Source organism: Oncorhynchus kisutch, linkage group LG17 (genome assembly GCF_002021735.2).
Source record: "Oncorhynchus kisutch isolate 150728-3 linkage group LG17, Okis_V2, whole genome shotgun sequence".
NCBI lineage: Eukaryota > Metazoa > Chordata > Actinopteri > Salmoniformes > Salmonidae > Oncorhynchus > Oncorhynchus kisutch.
Genome location: NC_034190.2, coordinates 47,128,558 through 47,147,969, shown reverse-complemented (window position 1 = coordinate 47,147,969; position 19,412 = coordinate 47,128,558). Strand labels below are relative to the sequence as shown.

At 42.5% G+C, this 19,412-nt stretch overlaps 1 protein-coding gene across 3 annotated transcripts; it reads right to left on the bottom strand.

Annotated features, from left to right (window-relative positions):
- Positions 1-597: 597 nt before the first annotated feature.
- Positions 598-5,581, bottom strand: LOC109907772 (troponin C, slow skeletal and cardiac muscles). 3 transcript variants are annotated; one of them, XM_020505967.2, is made up of 6 exons: positions 5,454-5,581; positions 3,722-3,752; positions 2,889-3,035; positions 2,407-2,521; positions 1,554-1,690; positions 598-1,318 (listed from the first exon to the last, which is right to left on the bottom strand). In XM_020505967.2, exons 1-6 carry the CDS (start codon positions 5,475-5,477, stop codon positions 1,287-1,289), a joined length of 486 nt encoding a protein of 161 aa, XP_020361556.1. In that variant the 5' UTR covers positions 5,478-5,581; the 3' UTR covers positions 598-1,286. The 3 variants fall into 3 exon arrangements, with proteins under 3 accessions (XP_020361556.1, XP_031649811.1, XP_031649810.1); XM_031793951.1 differs by lacking the exon at positions 3,722-3,752; XM_031793950.1 differs by having other exon boundaries at positions 2,889-3,752; positions 5,454-5,561.
- Between the last annotated feature and the right edge of the window lie 13,831 nt (positions 5,582-19,412).

The following is a 19,412-nucleotide window of genomic DNA, read 5'->3' as shown; positions in this document are numbered from 1 at the left end:
ATAGCTCTTGTCTCAATACATTGTGTAACTAGATACCAGCCCGCATACGGGTGGCAGGTAGGTTAGTGTGTTGGGCCATTAACTGAAATGTTCCTAGTTCGAATCCCTGAGCTGGCGAGGTGAAAAATCTGTTGATGTGCCCTTGAGCAAGGTAATAACCCTAATTACTCCGGGGTCACTGTTAACAATGGTAGACTCTGGCTATGACCTCACCTTCTCAGGGAGAGTGGGATATGCAAAAACATATTTCTAATACACACTTGTACATCTGTGAAATCGGACAAATATAAGCGCCCACGTAATTATTATTATACCCCTGCAGAGAAGATCCTCTGTGTAGCACCAACATCTACAGTACAATAAAAAGGAGAGAAATACAATATGGAGACATCAGAAGGAATCTGAAGAGTTGGAGTAAATAGTGAAGTTCACAAGTTATAATGAAAGATTCATACCAACGGCGTACATGATCTTATTGAGTTTTACCCCATACTTGTATATAAAAAATATATTCTCATGGTAAAGAATCATTTCCGCTCAAAAACACTCCATTGATGCAAACACTTCCTAACAGATACGACATCAGGCAAACCAGGCGTTGCTTTGGCGAACACATTTATTACTTGACTGTACATTCTATGCAGACGTATGGCGTGTACATCCATCACAGGCTCTCCAGCAGATTAAATGGCCCTGAGGGAATCTGTTAAAACATACAACCGTTGCATTGTGCCGCTGTGGCTACATTGCATTTCAATGTATGTTTAGACTACTAACGGGCTAATCAAAGTATGGTATAATTACAGGGACTTACAGGGACAGATGTACTGTCCCATGCCTAAAAGGATGTATTTCAAACAGCATTCTGTCCGGCAGCACAACATCAGCAACTTGGAAAAATAAGAGATTTGTAAACTGTTTGTGGCACTGCAGAAATTCATATGCATTTGAAGTTAAACAATAATGCATAGTTCAAGTAGGCAAACTGAAGTGATATGTGAGTTGTTAATGTGAATATTTCGGTTGGTTACATTTACTCAAACGCAGTGTATGGGGCACCTAAAACAGGTTACAGACAGTATTTACAACAATGCAAGAAATTGTAAAAAGTTATAAAAATACACAAGCAATCAGATGATTGAACTAAGTCTTGCAAAGTCGTTCAGAAGTTCTGCCGATGACATCCAAAAGTCAACTTCCGGCTTTCTGTAGATGTCTATGATGTTCAAGAGAAATAGAAAAAATATCACTAAGGGTCAGCGGACTCTGTCTTCTCTTGATGCTGTTTATTCTACTCCTTTCATAAACTCCAAGAACTCTGGAAACCAAGAGGAGGAAAAAAGGGAGTCAATTAAGTGAATTATTTCCCTCACGACACTGCTTTGCCTGTGAATAACACAGCATGTCACCATGCATAATTCATATTCCCAATTTCCTTTTCTAGCAGAGAAGTATCCATAGAACTGTTCGATTGCGTCAGTATCACGAATAAAATACATAAATGCTTCTGTCTCGACACTATGTGCTTTTATCTCCCATTTCCAAAAGTTTACCGTCATAGTCGATTTTCCCGTCGTTGTTCTTGTCCCCGTCCTTCATGAGCTCCTCGATGTCATCCTCGGTGATGGCCTCCCCTGTGGCCTCCAGCATCCCCTTCAGCTCCTCCAGGTCTATGTAGCCGTCCGCATTCCTTGGGGGCCATAGAGGATACGTTTCTTTATTGCCTGATTTCACAGATGTATGCTTTAAAATGCACTGCGATTGGGCGAGAGACATGGCATAGGCCAGACACATCAAACATACAAATTCATAAAATGACTGCTTAAGGACTCTTACGCCTCCCTTCCCCATTATGCAACTGTGCCCCCTCCTTATACTCAATATTACACCCCCCAAGATCCCTGCGCACTGCACATAGTGTTCTTCCGCAATCCTATAATTTCAATATCCATGATCGTTTGACAGTTAGTTACATTTCACGTTTTCACTATTGCACGTTCCCAAATGAGTGCCTCCATCCCATACTCCTAGTATCCTCCTCATTTGTTCATAAGGGTCAGTGCATGTTGAACAACATCATTTCTGTACCGGACCAGTTTACACTGGGGAGTCTGTAGCGTTTAGGAGAGGAGGATTATACTGCTTCACAAATCGGTTAACCGGGGAACATGCCTGTTTCTGTATTCAAAAATATTACATAGTTGCCTCCTCAAACAATGACAAGTAGACAAAAACAGAAACAAACTAGCACCCAAGCTAAATCTCTGCAGCGTACATTCCTGTGTATTTGTCTATCCTGGTGGTACTAGGCTGTGGGTACTTAGTTGGGTAAGACTATAAAGAGTTACGTTTACAGAGTTCATCCCCCTCGTGAATCTCCTTATGTACTTATGAGGACAAACGTACTTGTCAAACATGCGGAAGAGGTCCGCCAGTTCCTCCTCTGTCTTTCCTTTGCTGTCGTCTTTCATGCACCTCACCATCATCACCAGGAACTCGTCAAAGTCCACCGTCCCACTGCCTGCAAAGACATGTCAACAGAATGATGTCACACCACCTTTTGGATCAAGGAGCCTATCTTTGATATAGCAGCTACATGTGACCAGATCCTCCACTCAGCCATGTGATGCTTGTATTTTGTGTGTTTACAGTCTGACAAAGAACAGTGTCCAACTGTCCCTGCCGGGCCATCAATGAGCCATGAATTGGCCTTTTGATGAGCAGAACACTTGTGTCTGCCTTTTGTTGTGTACCATCCTCATCCACTGCTGATGAGCTAACCTCTTACTCTAACACGTGATTGGCGATAGGAATTATTCATGGGAAACGCATTTGCCTATTGTAGTCATTTGAGTCTGTTCTCTTCCGTGTGAGCCGTGTGTGTTTACCGTCTTCATCCACCTCGTCGATCATCTCCTGCAGCTCCTCGGGGGTGGGGTTCTGCCCCAGCATCCTCATCACCTTGCCCAGCTCCTTGGTGCTGATGCAGCCATCCTCTGCATCCTGGACGAAGATGTCAAAGGCTGCCTTGAACTCTGCAACACACAGCACAGCACAGCACATGACCACGGTCAGTTCTTCTTCTTCTCCCCCCTCCCCTTTTGTTTTCATGGTCAGTTCTATGTGTAGGCTACTTTAGTGTAAGATATACTTTTTTTAGTCAATCAAATGATTTGGTTCCTACGAGTGGTGCAGCGGTCTAAGGCACTGTATCTCAGTGTAAGAGGTGTCACTGTAGTCCCTGGTTTGAATCCAGGCTGTCATTTTATTCGACCGTGATTGGGAGTCCCATAGGGCGGCGCACAATTGGCCCAGCTTCGTCTGGGTTTGGTAGGCCGTCATTGTAAATAAGAATTTGTTCTTAACTAGTTAAATAAATAAAAAAATTGATCCTCTGAGATATCTAGAATGTACTTTTCATCTTGGCCTGAAGGAGAGAATGGTACACATTTTAGGCCAAATATTGATTTAGATGTGATTAAATTTAGTAGAGTTGAAGATATATATCCCACATGAAGAAACATTTATGCATAGGCCTCAGAGACCGACATAGATTAGTAAACCATAAAGAAATTCAGATGTAGTGTTTCCCCTATATGTTTTTAGCAGCGGCGCACCCACGCTGCGAAATTGTGGCCACCACAAAAAAAAAATACGACTTTGCCACCGCTACTGAAAGAATTCCTAGGGGAAACACTGAGGATGAACACATTTTACATACCATTTTTCTGCTCGTCTGTCAGCTGCTCTACCTATTGAAGAAATGGAACGTTTTCAGAAGCAGTCGAGCCAATATCTGTTATTGAATCCACTCTGGGATGTCTTTTACAACCCCAAATCCTAACTTTGATTTACTTTTGATTTTCCATTCGTGCAATTAACACGTGTACAACATCTACGCTCTGCCCGTCATTTTAATCTCATTTGTGGCATTTTCAAATTCAGCTCAGACAAGGCCCAGTCCTAAACCATAAAAATGTTGATCGAGAAAATAATCCTTCAGGGGATATACAGTAGACTCCACAAGGTGGAACCAATTCTCTGGAGCAGTTCACCTCAAATATCGCCTTAGTTTACACAAAGTTTATTTTGGTCCTTCACACTTGGTCGTCCGTCCCTCACGAAACACAAAACCTATATTTCATACATGAGGCCTGGGCCAGTGAGAGGCAGGGGTTAAAAAAACATTGACAGGAGGATCAGAAACAGCAGATACAGGACAGGATACACGGTGCTTTAAATTAGCATAGCTGTGGATCTGGTTCAACAATGGCACAGTAATCCAGGAAAAGCTACCGCGAATGAGAGAGGGAGACAGCTGCTTACGTAAGAGTTATTGTCTGTCGTCCACAACAAATTAAACACACATTCCTCTGGTGATGATATATTGGGGGGGGAAAGAGCCATGTCCATCTAAACATCGACACACACACACACACACACACACACACATTCCAGTCTGTTTCCCTGCAGTTGACTCCTCTAGCTGTAATGCCCAGTAGAGACACGGGTAGCCCAGACCAGCCCATCAGCCACCAGGCAGCAGGCAGAGATAGCTAGACAGATGAACAAACAGCTCTCCCATTGGCTCACACAGATAATGCTGGAATTCAGCTGTGTGTGTGTGTGTGTGTGTGTGTGTGTGTGGGGTGGGGGGGTATCTAGACCTGAAGCCCTCTTCTGGCACCACAGAAACACACACGCAGGAGGCTAGGAGCAACTGGCCAAAATTAGCCGATGAGAAGTGGGACTGCTCCATTTGTAGTCATGAATGAAACCACAGTGTGGACCAGGGGCTTGTCCTGCTTCTGACCCCTGGCGTGCTCCTATCAACCCTGATAGGCTTCAAGAGGCACAAGGTCTATATACGTACGGTGTCTCACCTCACTTGTCAAAGGATGGTGTTGTGTGTGTTCGCTTGACAGACACAGTTTGCAATGGAAGTTGAATCATCTGAGCAATGTCAGAATTACAAATGGCTAAATTGTTGTAAGGGGAATATCCAAATGTACCTCATTTAAATTAATTGTTGATCTGAAACATTGTAGTTTGTAGTTTAAAACTGTTAAAAACATAAAAGTGTTATTAAGTGGATTTTTACCCTCAATACTAAATATTACAGGTACTTCATTCTATTTAAGGGTGAATCCTACCCTCAGGTGCTGAAGTGTTCATTTGAAATAGTAACCTACATAAACCTTTACAGTCCAAAAGAGAGAAATCTGACAACAAAATATTCTTAAACTTAAACCATTAAACTATTCTTAAACTTAACTTGGCGGAGTTCACAATTAAACCAAAACAGCATTTTCATCCATGTCACCTATCACTGAAATCCAAAGTGGAACAATATTCAAAGCAAACCTTTCATGATGATGTTACCTACTAAATACAAACACTTTCACATTCTCTACAAACAATATACCCTGTTGTAGAAGTGGAGTGGGACGTACCGCTGCTTTGTAGATGTCGTTCATGATGGAAGCTTGGCTTGGCCGCTGCCTGTCTGTCTGTAGGATGTAGTGGCACAGAGGAGCGAGGTAGAGCACAGCTAGGAGCAGGACACTGGCCCCATCCTGGGAGGGTTTTATAGCTGGAGCCTGGCAGGGCCTGGTCCCTCCCTACCCTGCTTGCCTGCCCGCCTGCCCATCCCCTTGGGTGTCTCGCGTGCGTGTGTGCGTGTGTGTGTGTGTGTCATTGGGCCGATCTATCACAATCACCACCAGGCTCAGATAAAAATGTAGCTGCTCTTAGGGGGTACACTTTGGAATGGAATGAAGTGAAGGGGCACGCATGGCGAACCTTAATCTCCAGGGAGGGAGCTAGAGACACTCAACATTCCACCATCAGTCGTAGACCAGAGGGGCAGGGGAGAGGGGCATGGAGGGCAGACCAGAGCAAAACGGGGCTTGGGACAGGAGGGGGCAGAGGGTGGGCAACTTTGAATAGAGGATCCCCCATTTAGAGGGCTAGGGATACGAGTCCGTGGACTGGGGACGGGAGTGGGAGGCAGAGCGGTTCAGACAAACGGGTTAAAGCCTGCCATTAACAAACACAATCAAAGAGATGTGTGTTTGTGGGTTGGGTAGGGTGTGTGTGTGTGTGTGTGTGTGCGTGCGTGTGTGTGTGTGTTTGTGTGTGTGTGTGGGTGTCTGTGTGTTTAACTAATACCCATTTAACCGACAAGGGTTTTACTTCTATTTTCAATTATCTTATCTGACACTTTCCATTTAAAATGTAATCTAACACCCTCCAAATGGCGATTGCACAGTATAATGTGCAGTTTCTGTAATGCACAAATCATCAATAATTGACCAGCAGAATTTTACAACATAGCATTTTGAAGGGGGAAATGTTTTATCTTTTTACATTTTTATATACAGTTTAACAATAGGTATTTATAGGTATACAATTAACATTATATTATACCGTGGGTGGCAGGGTAGCCTAGTGGTTAGAGCGTTGAACTAGTAACCGAAAGGTTGCAAGTTTGAATCCCCGAGCTGACAAGATACAAATCTGTCGTTCTTCTCCTGAACAGGCAGGTAACCCGTTGTTCCTAGGCCATCATTGAAAATAAGAATTTGTTCTTAACTGACTTGCCTAGGTAAAAAAAAAAAAATTATGTTGAGCCTTTATAAACTACATTCAGTCAGCAGAGGGCGCTGTTGTTTTAATAGAGTTGTTACGCAGCTAGGTGTGCTACAGTGTATCCCATTTATCAACAGGGTGCTCAAGTCAGAAATCTGGGTCAAATACAAGAACTTCAATTTGCCTGAAAACATTGAATGAAATTAACACCTTAGACCATTCCTTTGTGTGTTGATGTGTATCATGGGAACAGACAAGTGTGGATGTGGAACGAAATACTAAGCCGCACCTCAGCTCACCCCTCTTGACACATCTGAACACAAGTCATGTCCTCAGCCACAAAATATCCAATACTTTCCTGCTCCTGTGCTTCGCTACATTCTCCCCACCACCCCACTGACTTGGATAGGAAAGGACAGTAGTCACCCCAAAGGCATCATGCATGTGCCTTGTGTGCCTCGTCAATCTCATCCATTTGTAGGAGAGAACAGCATACATACACAGTTTCTTCTAAAACCTCACCATGCATGACGGTTCTGAGACCCACGTAGTGCGACAGAAGGTGTGGTGTTGAGGCAGGGACTCTAAAGGCTGGTGATCCTGCTGGGTTCCAATGGGATGCTAATGGGGACTGGCACAGCTTATGAACATTGCAACACAACAACACAACAGCCCAGAAAGAGAGAGAAAGAGAGTAGGGGAGAGAGAGAGAGAGAGAGAGAGATATGAAGAAGAGCATCAGTCACACATAAATCATTATCATTCACAGAGGTAGATAGAACCCTCATAGAGAGAGAAATGCCCCACGAATAAAGAGGCTTCACAGACAGAAGGCTGAACTGAACAACATCAGTCATGAATTCATTGCCCTCACAGACAGATAGTTCTAACAGGGAGACCCTGCCTGAATCCAACAGCTATCACTCTCTTTAGTGTACACAACACAACACACAACAATCCACAACACGAAAAGGGATGAAATCTCAACATGGATTTCTATAGAGAGAAGATATATATAAAAAAAAATTAAATAATATTGTGGTTTAGTACGTGACTAGCGCAAAGGATTATGGGAGAATGAAGCAGGAGATACTGTCATTCCTACAGTAGTCATCACTTCAGTCTTTCCCATTTCGCCCTCAAAAGGCAAAAAACGATGCTTGCAGTGATACGGTGAAAGACGTCCCCACGTCACCTGCTGCACCTAACTCCACTTGATATGCAAGGTAAGCTAGGTGTCACCATTGGTGTGGGTGTCACCATGGCTATCATCTCCACTCAAAGCATACTGATGAGTCAATCTACAGTGTCCAGCAGACAGATGAGCGGAGTGTGTGTTGAGTTCCAGTATTAGCAGCTCTACAAGGGGCAGTAGATTCTAATGTAAAGCCTCTACTCTCTCTCTCTCTGACTGAACCAGAAACACACAGACGGAATGAGCTCTATCGACTGTGGGATGGCAGCCTGACAGAGCATGGAGAAGCCCACATCAATAGGAGCATACGGAGTGTAGTTTTCACTGGAGCACTTCACCAATTTCCTCTTACAGAGGAAGGGGCTGCTGACGAAAGAGCCAACCATATCTCCACACATCATGATCAGACAGCGCATCTCAAATCCTCAAATCACCCGCACACCGTTTTTTGAGAGGTTGCCATAGAAACCCTGCCGGGTTGTAGCTGCAGACAAGGAGAGGAGATGAGGAGAGCTACCCCCCCCCCCCCGCCACATTTTGTCCTCGCAGTCACTGTATTCCTCGTTCTTCTCCTTTGCCTTTTGCACAGACGAATGCACACACGCACACACAGGTTTGGCAATCATTATTTATTCCCTGGTAACCTTAATCAGAACCATTTATGCAAATGTTATGGATGACTTAATCCACGTGTCCAAATGATTATATTTCATGTGTCATAGCGAAGATAAAAAATGAACTTCGTTGGGTGCCTTGACTTGGGACGGATCAGGTTAGGAATAGTATTAAAGGTTTGCACTAGCCTAGCCAGCAAATTCTGTAAGTTCATATGGTTGCTTCAAAATAGGTTCAATTCACCATTTTGTTAGGTTAAATGGTCTTTCTATTGGAAAAGGGACAAAATATCAAATCGTCAATATTTTAAGAATCTGGCCCCTGCATTCTTCAAACCAAGTGTGTAATATTGTTTTCATGTTACAGCGTGCAACCACAGTTCCTCTGTTAGTGATATTTAATTAATTGTATTGCATAAAGGTTGTCAGAGAAATGATTTGCTGTTTTATTGTCATGCAGGCCAGGTGTCTCCCTCTATGTCTCTCCTCTGTCTCTCTCTCCTTGGTTGGAGGGTTACTCCGAGTCCATCAGCCTCTCTCTTCCCCCCTCTCTCACTCTCTCTCTCTCACCCTCTCTCCCTTTCTCTCTCTCACCCTCTCTCACTCTCTCTCTCTCACCCTCTCTCCCTTTCTCTCTCCTAACTCTCATTCTCCCCTCTCTCTTTCCCCTTTCTCTCTCCTCACTTAACTCTCTCCCTCTTATCTGCTCTCTCGCCCCCCCCCTCTCTCTCCCTCCCTCTCTATCTGGGGTGTATTCAGAGTGAAGGACTAAAAGGGGGAGTGGTTCTGGGCAATTTATGTCTTTCTATACAGCGAGCACTCCTCCAGCCAACACTTACCACTCAGAGGGGAACCTGTATTCTCTCTGCTCTCAAACGGTGACACACGTCAGACTGGGATGGAAAGATTTGGCTTTAGAGGAGAGGGGATGTGTCTCTCTCTTACTCTCTCCCTCTCTCTCATTTACTTTCCCATTGCCGTTTAATGGCTGCAAGGTTTGCATTGAAGGGCTTACTGTCATGCAGACCACCAAGTCCCCAACCCACCCTCACGACTGCAAAAAAAAGAAACAGTACTGAAAAACAAACATGTCAATATGCTGGTTATAATCATGAGATATTATATTGGAATGAACATGTTGAATATCAAAAGATATCAAGTGACATCAAAGGTGCATGTTCCTTCAGTGAGTTGTTTGTGTGTGTGTGTGTGTGTGTGTGTGTGTGTGTGTGTGTGTGTGTGTGTGTGTGTGTGTGTGTGTGTGTGTGTGTGTGTGTGTATGTGTGTGTGTGTCTGCGTGCGTGCGTGCGTGCGTGCGTACACCTGCAGTATATGAGCTTTGATGAAGATAGATCTGAACACAGATGACACATTCTTTTTTTCAGTAATCAGTGGTCTTCAATGCCATTCGAGTGGTGTGCGTCATGGCGATGACGGTGGGTGCAGTACACCACTGCCCCCCAGTTACAGACCTAACACCTTATCATCGGTCTCTCATCTCTCTGAGGGCAAAGTCCACATCACAGACAGCTCTCTCTCTCTCACACACACACGCACACACGTCCTTCAGAATATTAGCAAATGAGTCATTTGTGTACTGCGAGAAGACGATCAAACTTGACTATCTAGAGGAAGTAAAAGTCAACAATGATCTTCCTCATGCAGAGTCAGGTGAGTGTGCATGAGAAGCCTTCACCAGACAGACATGACTCGGAGGAAAGGCTTTCCATTACCTTTCAACTTGATGATGCATCATTGAGGAAACTTTCTTGTAGACAGAAGAAAAAAACAAAGAGGAAAATCTCTCCAAATATGTATGCTCCTCCTAAAACGTGTCTTGGCGCTATTGCATTGGCCAGCATTTCTGCCAATCATTGTTTTCAACATCCCAGCTATTCCGCCTGAACAGCAAATGATAATAAAGAGGGAAATGGGCAATTTGGGTTTCTTACATAACTCAAATTGTTTCATGTCTGCAGCAACCAAATCTTCAGAACAGCCTGAATCAAATCAGTTGAAAAAACAGTCTTAAAATAGCAAAGTTTTGGCTTTGGCCGTTACAAGATCATCATTAACTGCAAGACAACATGCTTCTGATAGTACCTAAAGACATGCCTCAGGTAATACAGTTCAGTTTCACTGAGCAGGTTTGGGTAGTGTTATTGTAATTACGTAATCGTCCTTGTAAGTGTGGTGTAACACATATTGTAATCACTCAGTTTGAGTCATGGGGGGTACGTGTTACACACCTACAGAACCTACAAGAAAACAATTATTCGTACAAGAATAACTCAGTCGAAAGGTCAAGCGTTGCCTAAGGAGCTCGTGGGGAAATGAACGAATGTGGCTGGTCACTCTATCACCCAGCTATCATCACTGGCCACGGAAGTGGAATAACAGCACAATATTAGTTAGAAATAATTCTGCAGTGTTTTGATCAATGTTACCTGATGTTACCACATGTTTTTTTTACTCCATGACAGAGAGAAAGAATATAGCACAGGTCAAGTCAATTTCCTGTTGAGATGAGCTCCACGTTCCTCCAACCTGTACCATAGAAAATGTCAACAGTATCTGCTGGGAGAGGTCCCATGTACAATCCCAGTGGTAATACAATTCACAAGACTCACTGGGGATTAAACGCATGGACGAAGTCCATTTATGAGAAGAATTGGCCCCGTATTTTTAGGGCTTAGGACACCCCGGGGTGCATGTGTGTTCCACACACACACAAGCACGCACGCACGCACATATCCATTTTGTATCCCCGAATTGAGCCTATAGTACGTTCTGTCTCAAAGAGGAACAAATCACCTATGCGTCCATCTGTGTGGCTGAAGTTGCGCCCCGGGGCCGCCCAGCCTTCAGTGGAGTGTGCTGTGATTTGACAAGGCCGATGATGAGAGACACTGTAAATATCCGGCCCTCATGTGACTCACTGGATGGCCTCAAGGAATCCACTAAAGGTCAATGTTTCCTGATGCCATTGCCAACAACTGAATTAAGTGACTTCATCCTTGCCCACGCATCTGTCCCATTTTAGGGGATGGATGGATTCAGCTTTGTTTATTGAAGGTGTTGCATCGCACTCACACACTACGCTTCTCAATCTGCTTCCGACAGGAGCACACCATACGCACATAGGCTACGTGTGCATGTGCAGACATAGGCACACACACACACGTAAGCACACACACATACTGTAAGCCTACATGCATATGCACACACACGCACATTCACACGCGTAAGCGCTGGGACACGTGGGCGCCCACATCACACACAAAGACAAAACTCGTTGCTATCTCTGTCTTCAGCACGCACAAAGCGCTCGCCAGAACACTTGCATGCACACACACACACAAGCAGGAGCATTGGCATTCACCCACAGCCTCTGGGTCCGTCTCATCATGCACAATAGGTCTGAACATGACAACAGTCTCTGAACAATACAGTACGTGTCTCCATGATGCCTCACACGAAACAAAGGTTGATTAGCATTCACTATCTGAACACGCACACATGCAGTGTACTGTGCCGTGGGAAATGGACTAACATGATTTGGGCTAAATGGGCAGAAGAATAAAAAACATGTACATGACATTTTGTGAATTGAATTACAAAATTGCATCTCCCCATCACTTAGACTCTCTTTTCAGACTGGCCTTTTTGGAGTTCAAAAACTGGAGGGGGCTAAGAGCATTCCTTTGGTGGGAATCTGTAGCCCTTTCCTGCGGTCAATGACCAAAAGCTCTTTGGCCTCATGGGTGGAATGTTGTTAATACGTTTCATAACTTCATCGTGATTATTTTTTTTTTAAACGTTTTTGTTGATCCAGTGTTTCTATGTCAAACATTTTTGTTATATTTCAGTCTTCTGTGATGGATATAAAGTGTAATATTTGGATGCAAACTCAAGATCGTATACATTTCAACTCTATATCTGACATGGTACAAGTGTGTTCTTTTGTTTAAACCAATAATCATGTGTGTGAGGTGTATAGACCAACTTTTGTTCCTAAGTTGATTTGTTTTAAGATGACCAAGAATCACTCTGTGACCCTGATTTAGCCCACTGCGGTAAAAGGTTATATGAAGCCATTGATCTTTCCAAATCCTCAGAGAAATAATACTAACCTCCCAACGCTTTAATCCAATAAATGCTCATGAGAGAGTGTGAAAAAAAAAAAAAATGATGAAATGTAATGAAATGAAATCAAATGAAAATGGGGGTATCTATAACGAAGGGATATTTAAAGCATGTAGACATACAATTAAATCAAATAGAAGCTACCCACTGAACACAAACTGTTTGAATCATCTTTGTTTCCAGGATAATTGGTCAATGTACGTGAAAAATACTGTTGTTTTGAGGGTGGAATCTCAACCACTTTCACTATGTACTTTTAATGTAATCTGAACTGGATTTCAGGTCATTTGGCTGTGCTATTAAATGAAGCTGAGTGATAAACACATTAAGTTGTTGTAAAAATACAAAATATCTGATGGGATGTAATTCCCATTTGAACTTGGTTGTGCTTTTAAATGGTTGACAGTGCAATGATTAAAACGAAACAAAAAATCAGACATTGTTTTTCCATTGGAATTTGGTTGTGCTTTTAGACAGTTGAAAGCATAGATGATAACACATTGGAAATTCAACTAACTTTTTTGGCTGTCTTTTAGAGTGGGTAATTATAGGTTATAATCTCATTGATCAAAGATACAATTGCCTTCTTTCTCACATAGCCAAGGCATAAATGAAGAATATGTTCGTGTTAACTTAAGGTGTTAACCTCTCACTGACCATTGTGTTGCCCAATCAGGGACAGTCAATGAACCACACACTAACAGCATCTCAAATACCCCCCCCCCCCCCCTCCCTTCATGTTGGTTTAAGGTATTCAAACCTGTAATCAACAAGTGTAGACTTGTAGATTACCGTGAAATGCTTGCTTTAAAAGCCCTTAAAACAGTACAGTTCAAGAATAGTTAAGAAAATATTTACCAAGTAGATACTGACAATAACAGCAACTTTATTTTAAATGCACACGACACAAATGGAATACTGGATTTATTTATCTCCTTAATTCTAACAGTGTTATCTAACTGCAAGTTAATCCAGTGCTTGATATTGATTGTTACTCAGGTCTCATAATGTTCTGTGAGATCAAAATGATGGGGTCAAAGGTCCCTAGCTGGCTCATTTGGTTTCTATGGTAATGTCATGTGAAATATGTTACGTGTCCGTGTCCACCATTGGCTCGATTTTATATTGATTTGAGTGGCAAATCAATCACTTCGATAAGTTAGATGTTATTTGAATGGAGCGGTTTCTGTTTACACCGTGATTTCTGACAGAAACTCTCGTCAAACCCTGAGACCCCCAAAATGTAGGCATTACTCGCTCCAAAAAATGCATCTGAGAGTATCAAAACACTTGAGCTGAACCAGCGATCCTACATACGCAATTGCAAAATACATATTTGAAAACATGACTGCAGATGTTTTTTTTTTTTATTATTATTATTTTTTACCAGAAGGTAGATCGCTACCATGGCAAAGAGGCATTTCCTGTACACACAGCGAACATCTAAACCGACACATGTTCAATCCAGGTTTGCTAAATAATATAAACCACCCCTTTCTGTGTTCACATGAACAGTGGCTCTGAGCCCAGTAGAGGAGGAGAGTTCAGAGAGCCATCTACTCTACAGCACAGCGCTCTAGTATAGCGACAAACAGGGGAGCTCATGCAGTAACTCAGTGGGCCAGCTGATTAGTCAACCGGGCTGAGACTGACTGTGACGACTGACTGATAGACATCTGGCCCAGCTCCAACAACCTAATTGCAGCAGGATCTTTAATTAAGCATCATGTGATGTTTAAGAAGCCCTACAGGCCCCACTGTGGGCAGAGGTTCCACTCAGCCAGCTAATTCTAATGCTGGCCACGCTTTTGGCACTGTTGTGAACAGATCTAAGGTGACAGCCACAATAGGCGGGAGGGTGGGTTTTGGGGCGCATACTCATTTGTTTTTAAAAGGCCGTAAATCAGGACAATGTCCGTACATGTGTGTCCCATCAGCCAAAGCAGTCACAGTGTTTATGCCATAGCATGTCTGGCATGTGTGAATGATATGTCAGCAAATATATTACTGTGTACGATGCACTTGACTGTGCACCGTTTATGGTTTTGTCATTGAACCCTTTTCCACCCTCTAAGACAGCCACCATCTGCATTGACCCTTCAATTTGACCTTTGCACTCACACACTCATTCTATGCACACTCTACACACTCACTCACAATGGCACTCCAACACTCACACTTCCTTTGCTCACACACACATAGCACACACACACACACATTCATACTGACTCTACACACATGCACACACTCATATACAATCATCATATATGCTGCTGCTACTCTTTTTATCATACATCCTGATGCCCAGTCACCTTACCTCTATGCATATCTAACTAGGGGCATCTTGGACCCCACAAATCTGAGGGGGCACAAGTACGTGAGGATGGCTGGAGGGTGGTTGAGGAATTTAGCATTTTTCAAGCACCTGAAACAGCTTTTTTTCTGCAATCTAGAGCAATAGTCATTATGCTTAAATCTACGTACAAATGATGTCTGTTTTTCTGCATATCTAAGCATACTTCTTGAGTTGTCTGTATCCTCCTGACTGTTTTTTTTTAAAGCAACTAAACATGCTGCTCCGCATCTCTGCTAAAATCTGGGTAAAAGATTGAAAGGAATGAGTTTTATTCAGTATATTTAGTTATTGCTTGCTTTTCTAAAGTCTACCAATCTTGCCAGCAGGCATGCCAGCTAAAATAGTCAGACAAGCTAGCTACTCTAACTTGATTGATAGCTTGAAATGGTTGGGAGCCTATCTGGGCTAGCTAAAGCCAACTTCAGAAAATTGCTAAGTGGCTAGTAGTCGAAAAAAATATACATATGTAAAGTAAAGATTTTTTGTTGTTGTTGTAATTGTATTTATTTGTAACAGGACAAATCTAATGTGCACGTGCCCCTGTGCCCCTTATGGGGATGATGCCTCTGTATCTAACCCTACAGTACCACTCCAGTATCCCTGCACATTGTAAATATGGCATTGCTGACCCCTGAACTGACCCTGTACAGTATATAGATGAATACCTTTCTCGTGCCTTCTTATTTCTATTTCTTGTGTGTTTGTCTCAGAATTTTTATTTATTTATAGTAACTACTACTGAAATTGATTACTGCATTGTTGTGAAAGAGCGAGCAAGAAAGGCATTTTTCTGTACTTGTGCAGGTGACAATAAAAACGTGAAACTTGAAACACCACTTCCTAATTACACAATTAAGGATAACCCTGACGATGCTGATTGTTTATTGTGATCACTGGGGGTTGCGGTGGATTAGGGTTGACGTCAACAGCACACGTAAATGTGCTTCTCCTAGCTTTAGGCAAAAGCCCTGAATTAGAAGTTTAACTGGGAAATTTGTTCACATGCTCTGGCCCATTCTTGTCAGAACTGGGTCCTCCCAGTTGGGCTGGTGGACCAGCTCGCTCAGCTTTGAAGCTGATAAACCTTTTAAAACCATGACCAATATTTACCCCCACTATTTCGCAAAAAGAAAGGAAAAGAAATGGACAGGGTGCCAATAGTAAACATACAAAAATAGTATGTTGCCAAATAACTCAAAAACTGTAGACATAGACGTCCCTATCTAATTATGTCAGTAGTTAGCTAACCATTAGATGATAATGTAGGTCTGAGGCTCTCACGGGTGAGGTTATAACATGAACACACACACAGATTACAGCTTTTAGGCCGGAGCCCATCGAGTCCCTGGTCCTGACAGCATCAAGATGGCAGCCACCAAAAAAACAACATGGCTGCCGAAAACATGCTTGGTTGGCATTGCGATTGACAAGTTATTTGCTGTGCAACCTGCGTGTCATTCACATCCCCAGACATGGCTGCATGGCGCAATTCAGGCAGGCAGGCTGCAGGAGCGAGCCATCCAGTCAGTCAGTTTCCATAGTGATGCGCGTGAATAGGGGAGATTCGCAGGGGCAGTGTGGAGCAGAGAGATTAGAGGCTTTCTGTTAAAGAAAACGACATTTTCAAACAGCTCAATGTCTCTGCTCCTCCATATAGCTCCTACACTCTTAGAAAAAAAGGGTTCCAAAGGGGTACTTCGACTGTTCCCATAGGAGAAGCCTTTTTGGTTCAAGGTACAAACCCTTTTTGGTTCCAGGAAGAACTCTTTCATGTTCCAGGGCAAACTGTCTGTGTTCCCATGTGGCTCAGTTGGAAGAGCATGGTGCTTGCAATGCCAGGGTTGTGGGTTCAATACCCACAGGGGACCTGTATGAGTAAGAGATTCAGCAAAATTAAAGGGTTTACCTTAGGGGACAGCCGAAGAAACATTTTCGTTTCTAGGTAGCACCATTTTCTTCTAAGAATGTAGGGCTTCATAATGATGGGGAGTGTATTTTGGGGGTGATGATGATCCCTTGTCGCTCTCCCGCCTCTCCCTCTTCCTGCCTCACAGTAAGAGGTGGATGTTATGATACTGCAGTTCTCATCTTTCAGTTTTCTGTAACAGTGTCACCCAGAATTCAACCATCTTGTATTGTTTTTGAAAGCAGGCAAACTATAATTGAAACTCGTTATCATTAAAATTATCGAAGGTAAGAAACAGAATACAAAGCACTATCAAAATAGGTATTAGTAGCAGTAGTAGCAGTAGTAGTAGTAGTGGTAACAGTAACAGCAATGGTAGTCAGTATTGACAGTAGTAGAAATGTTAGCGGAAATAATTACTATTATTAACACCGCATATTGTGTCTACTTTCTGTACTATTAGCACTTTCACTACTGTTAATTAGCACCAATATTTCCTTTTAAATGCCTGTTGTATTAAATGAAGTGCCCTTTAATATAGACCCAGCCTGGTCTCATAGACTAAACATAACATAGTAAATGTAAATACGGGACACGCAAATTAGTATGATATGTTACGTTTGGTAAGGTTACATAAGACAGAAGGTTACTTACAGCAAAAATGAAATTTGGGTGGTTGGTCAGGGTAGAAGCGTTGGTGTATAAAGCGAATGTCTAGCAAGCCAAATTCACCACGGACAACTTTAACAACGTTGCAACTAATTAGCATATTAGCTAACACCTTCCCCTAACCCTTTAACCTTAACCCTAACTCTAACCTTAAACCTAACCTTAAGCCTAACCATAACCCCTAACCCTAAACTTTGCCTAGCTAACATTAGCTTTAGCCACCTAGCCACCTATCTAATATTAGCCACAACAAATTGGAATTCATAACATATGACCAAGACGCCGGAGGGGATGGCAGCCGTTTTACCGGCTCCTAACGAATTGTGCTATTTTGTGTGGGTTTTTTCCTCGCTTTGTTTGTAACTTATTTTGAACATAATGTTTATGCTACCATCTCTTGTGACCGAAAAGAGCTTCTGGATATCAGAACAGGAATTACTCACCTCAAACTGGACGAAGATTTTTTCTTTAATGAGTCTGATGTGAAGGATATAGGCCCAAATCCCTGTCATTCGCATTAAGAAAATAAGATAATACAGTGGGCACAGATCATGGTGCCTTGTAAGAATTTGTCAGCGAGTGGGTAACCCGTCTCTACCATCCGTTCTATTGGCCAACGTGCAATTTCTGGAGAATAAACTGGATGAGCTCCGTCCAAGACTATCCTACCAACAGGACATTACAAACTGTAATATCTTATGTTTCACCGAGTCTTGGCTGAATGACGACACGGATAATATACAGTTGGCTGGGTGTTCTGTGCATTGGCAGGACAGAACAGCTACATCCAGTAAGACTAGGGGTGGCGGTGTGTGTCTATTTGTCAATAATGATCACTGACACTGATGATACAGCCTATAGGGTGGAGGTCAGAGACCTGACAGTGTGGTGCAATGGACAACCATCTCTCCCTTAACGTGAGCAAGACAAAGGAGATGATCATGGACTACAGGAAAAGGAGGGCCGAACACGCTCCCATTCACATCAACAGGGCTGTAGTTGAGCGGTTTGAGAGTTTCAAATTCCTTGGTGTCCACATCACCAACAAATTATCATGGTCCAAACACACCAAGAAAGTAATTTGCATTTAAACTGATGCTATTCACTGCTTATTATCTATGCATAGTCACTTTACCCTTACCTTCATGTACAAATGACCTGGACTAACCTGTACCCCTGCACATTGACTCGGTACCGGTACCACCTGTATATAGCCTCGTTATTGTTATTTTATTGTGTTACTTTTTTGTACTTTAGTTTATTTAGCAAATATTTTCGTAACTATATTTTCTTAAAACTGCATTGTTGGTTAAGGGCTTGTCAGAATTTCACAGCACCTGTTGTATTCGGTGCATGCGACAAATACAATTTTATTTGATTTTAACTTGATTGCACGTTTTGTAAATTCGTAACATATTGTATGAATTGCAATTTGTAACATTTGGTGTACTGGAAACCCCCCATAGGGTTCTGGTTGGATGAGTGGGTGTATAACGTGAACCCAAAGGTTGCGAGTTCAAATCTCATCATGGACTACTTTAGCTAATTAGCAACTTTTCAACTGCTTACTACTTTTAGCTCCTTTGCAACTACTTAGCATGTTAGCTTCCCCTAATCTTAACCCTTTAATCTAACCCTTCCCCTAACCCTAACTTTAAACTTAACCTTTTATCCCAAATCCTAAATTTAACCCTATACCTTAACCCTAACCCCTAATCCTAACCCATAGCTAGAATTCGTAACATATAATACATTTTTCATATTCGTAACATGTAGTACGTTGTGAAAATTTGTAACATATTGTAAGTTTTGCAAATTTGAAACACATAAAACGATTGTAATTCATAACATATCATGCGAAATGGGTGATGGACATCCACAAATGAATACATACCATACGAACCCTAACATATCATAATAAATAGAGTCACTCAG

Excerpts from the sequence above, each read along its gene's own strand:
- LOC109907772 (XM_031793950.1), bottom strand. The coding sequence starts at position 3,111 with ATGAAAACAAAAGGGGAGGGGGGAGAAGAAGAAGAACTGACCGTGGTC. Across the intron at positions 2,522-2,888 it reads CGACGAGGTGGATGAAGACG|GCAGTGGGACGGTGGACTTT; the intron begins GTAAACACACAC and ends ATGTCTTTGCAG. Across the intron at positions 1,319-1,553 it reads CGGGAAAATCGACTATGACG|AGTTCTTGGAGTTTATGAAA; the intron begins GTAAACTTTTGG and ends CTTGGTTTCCAG.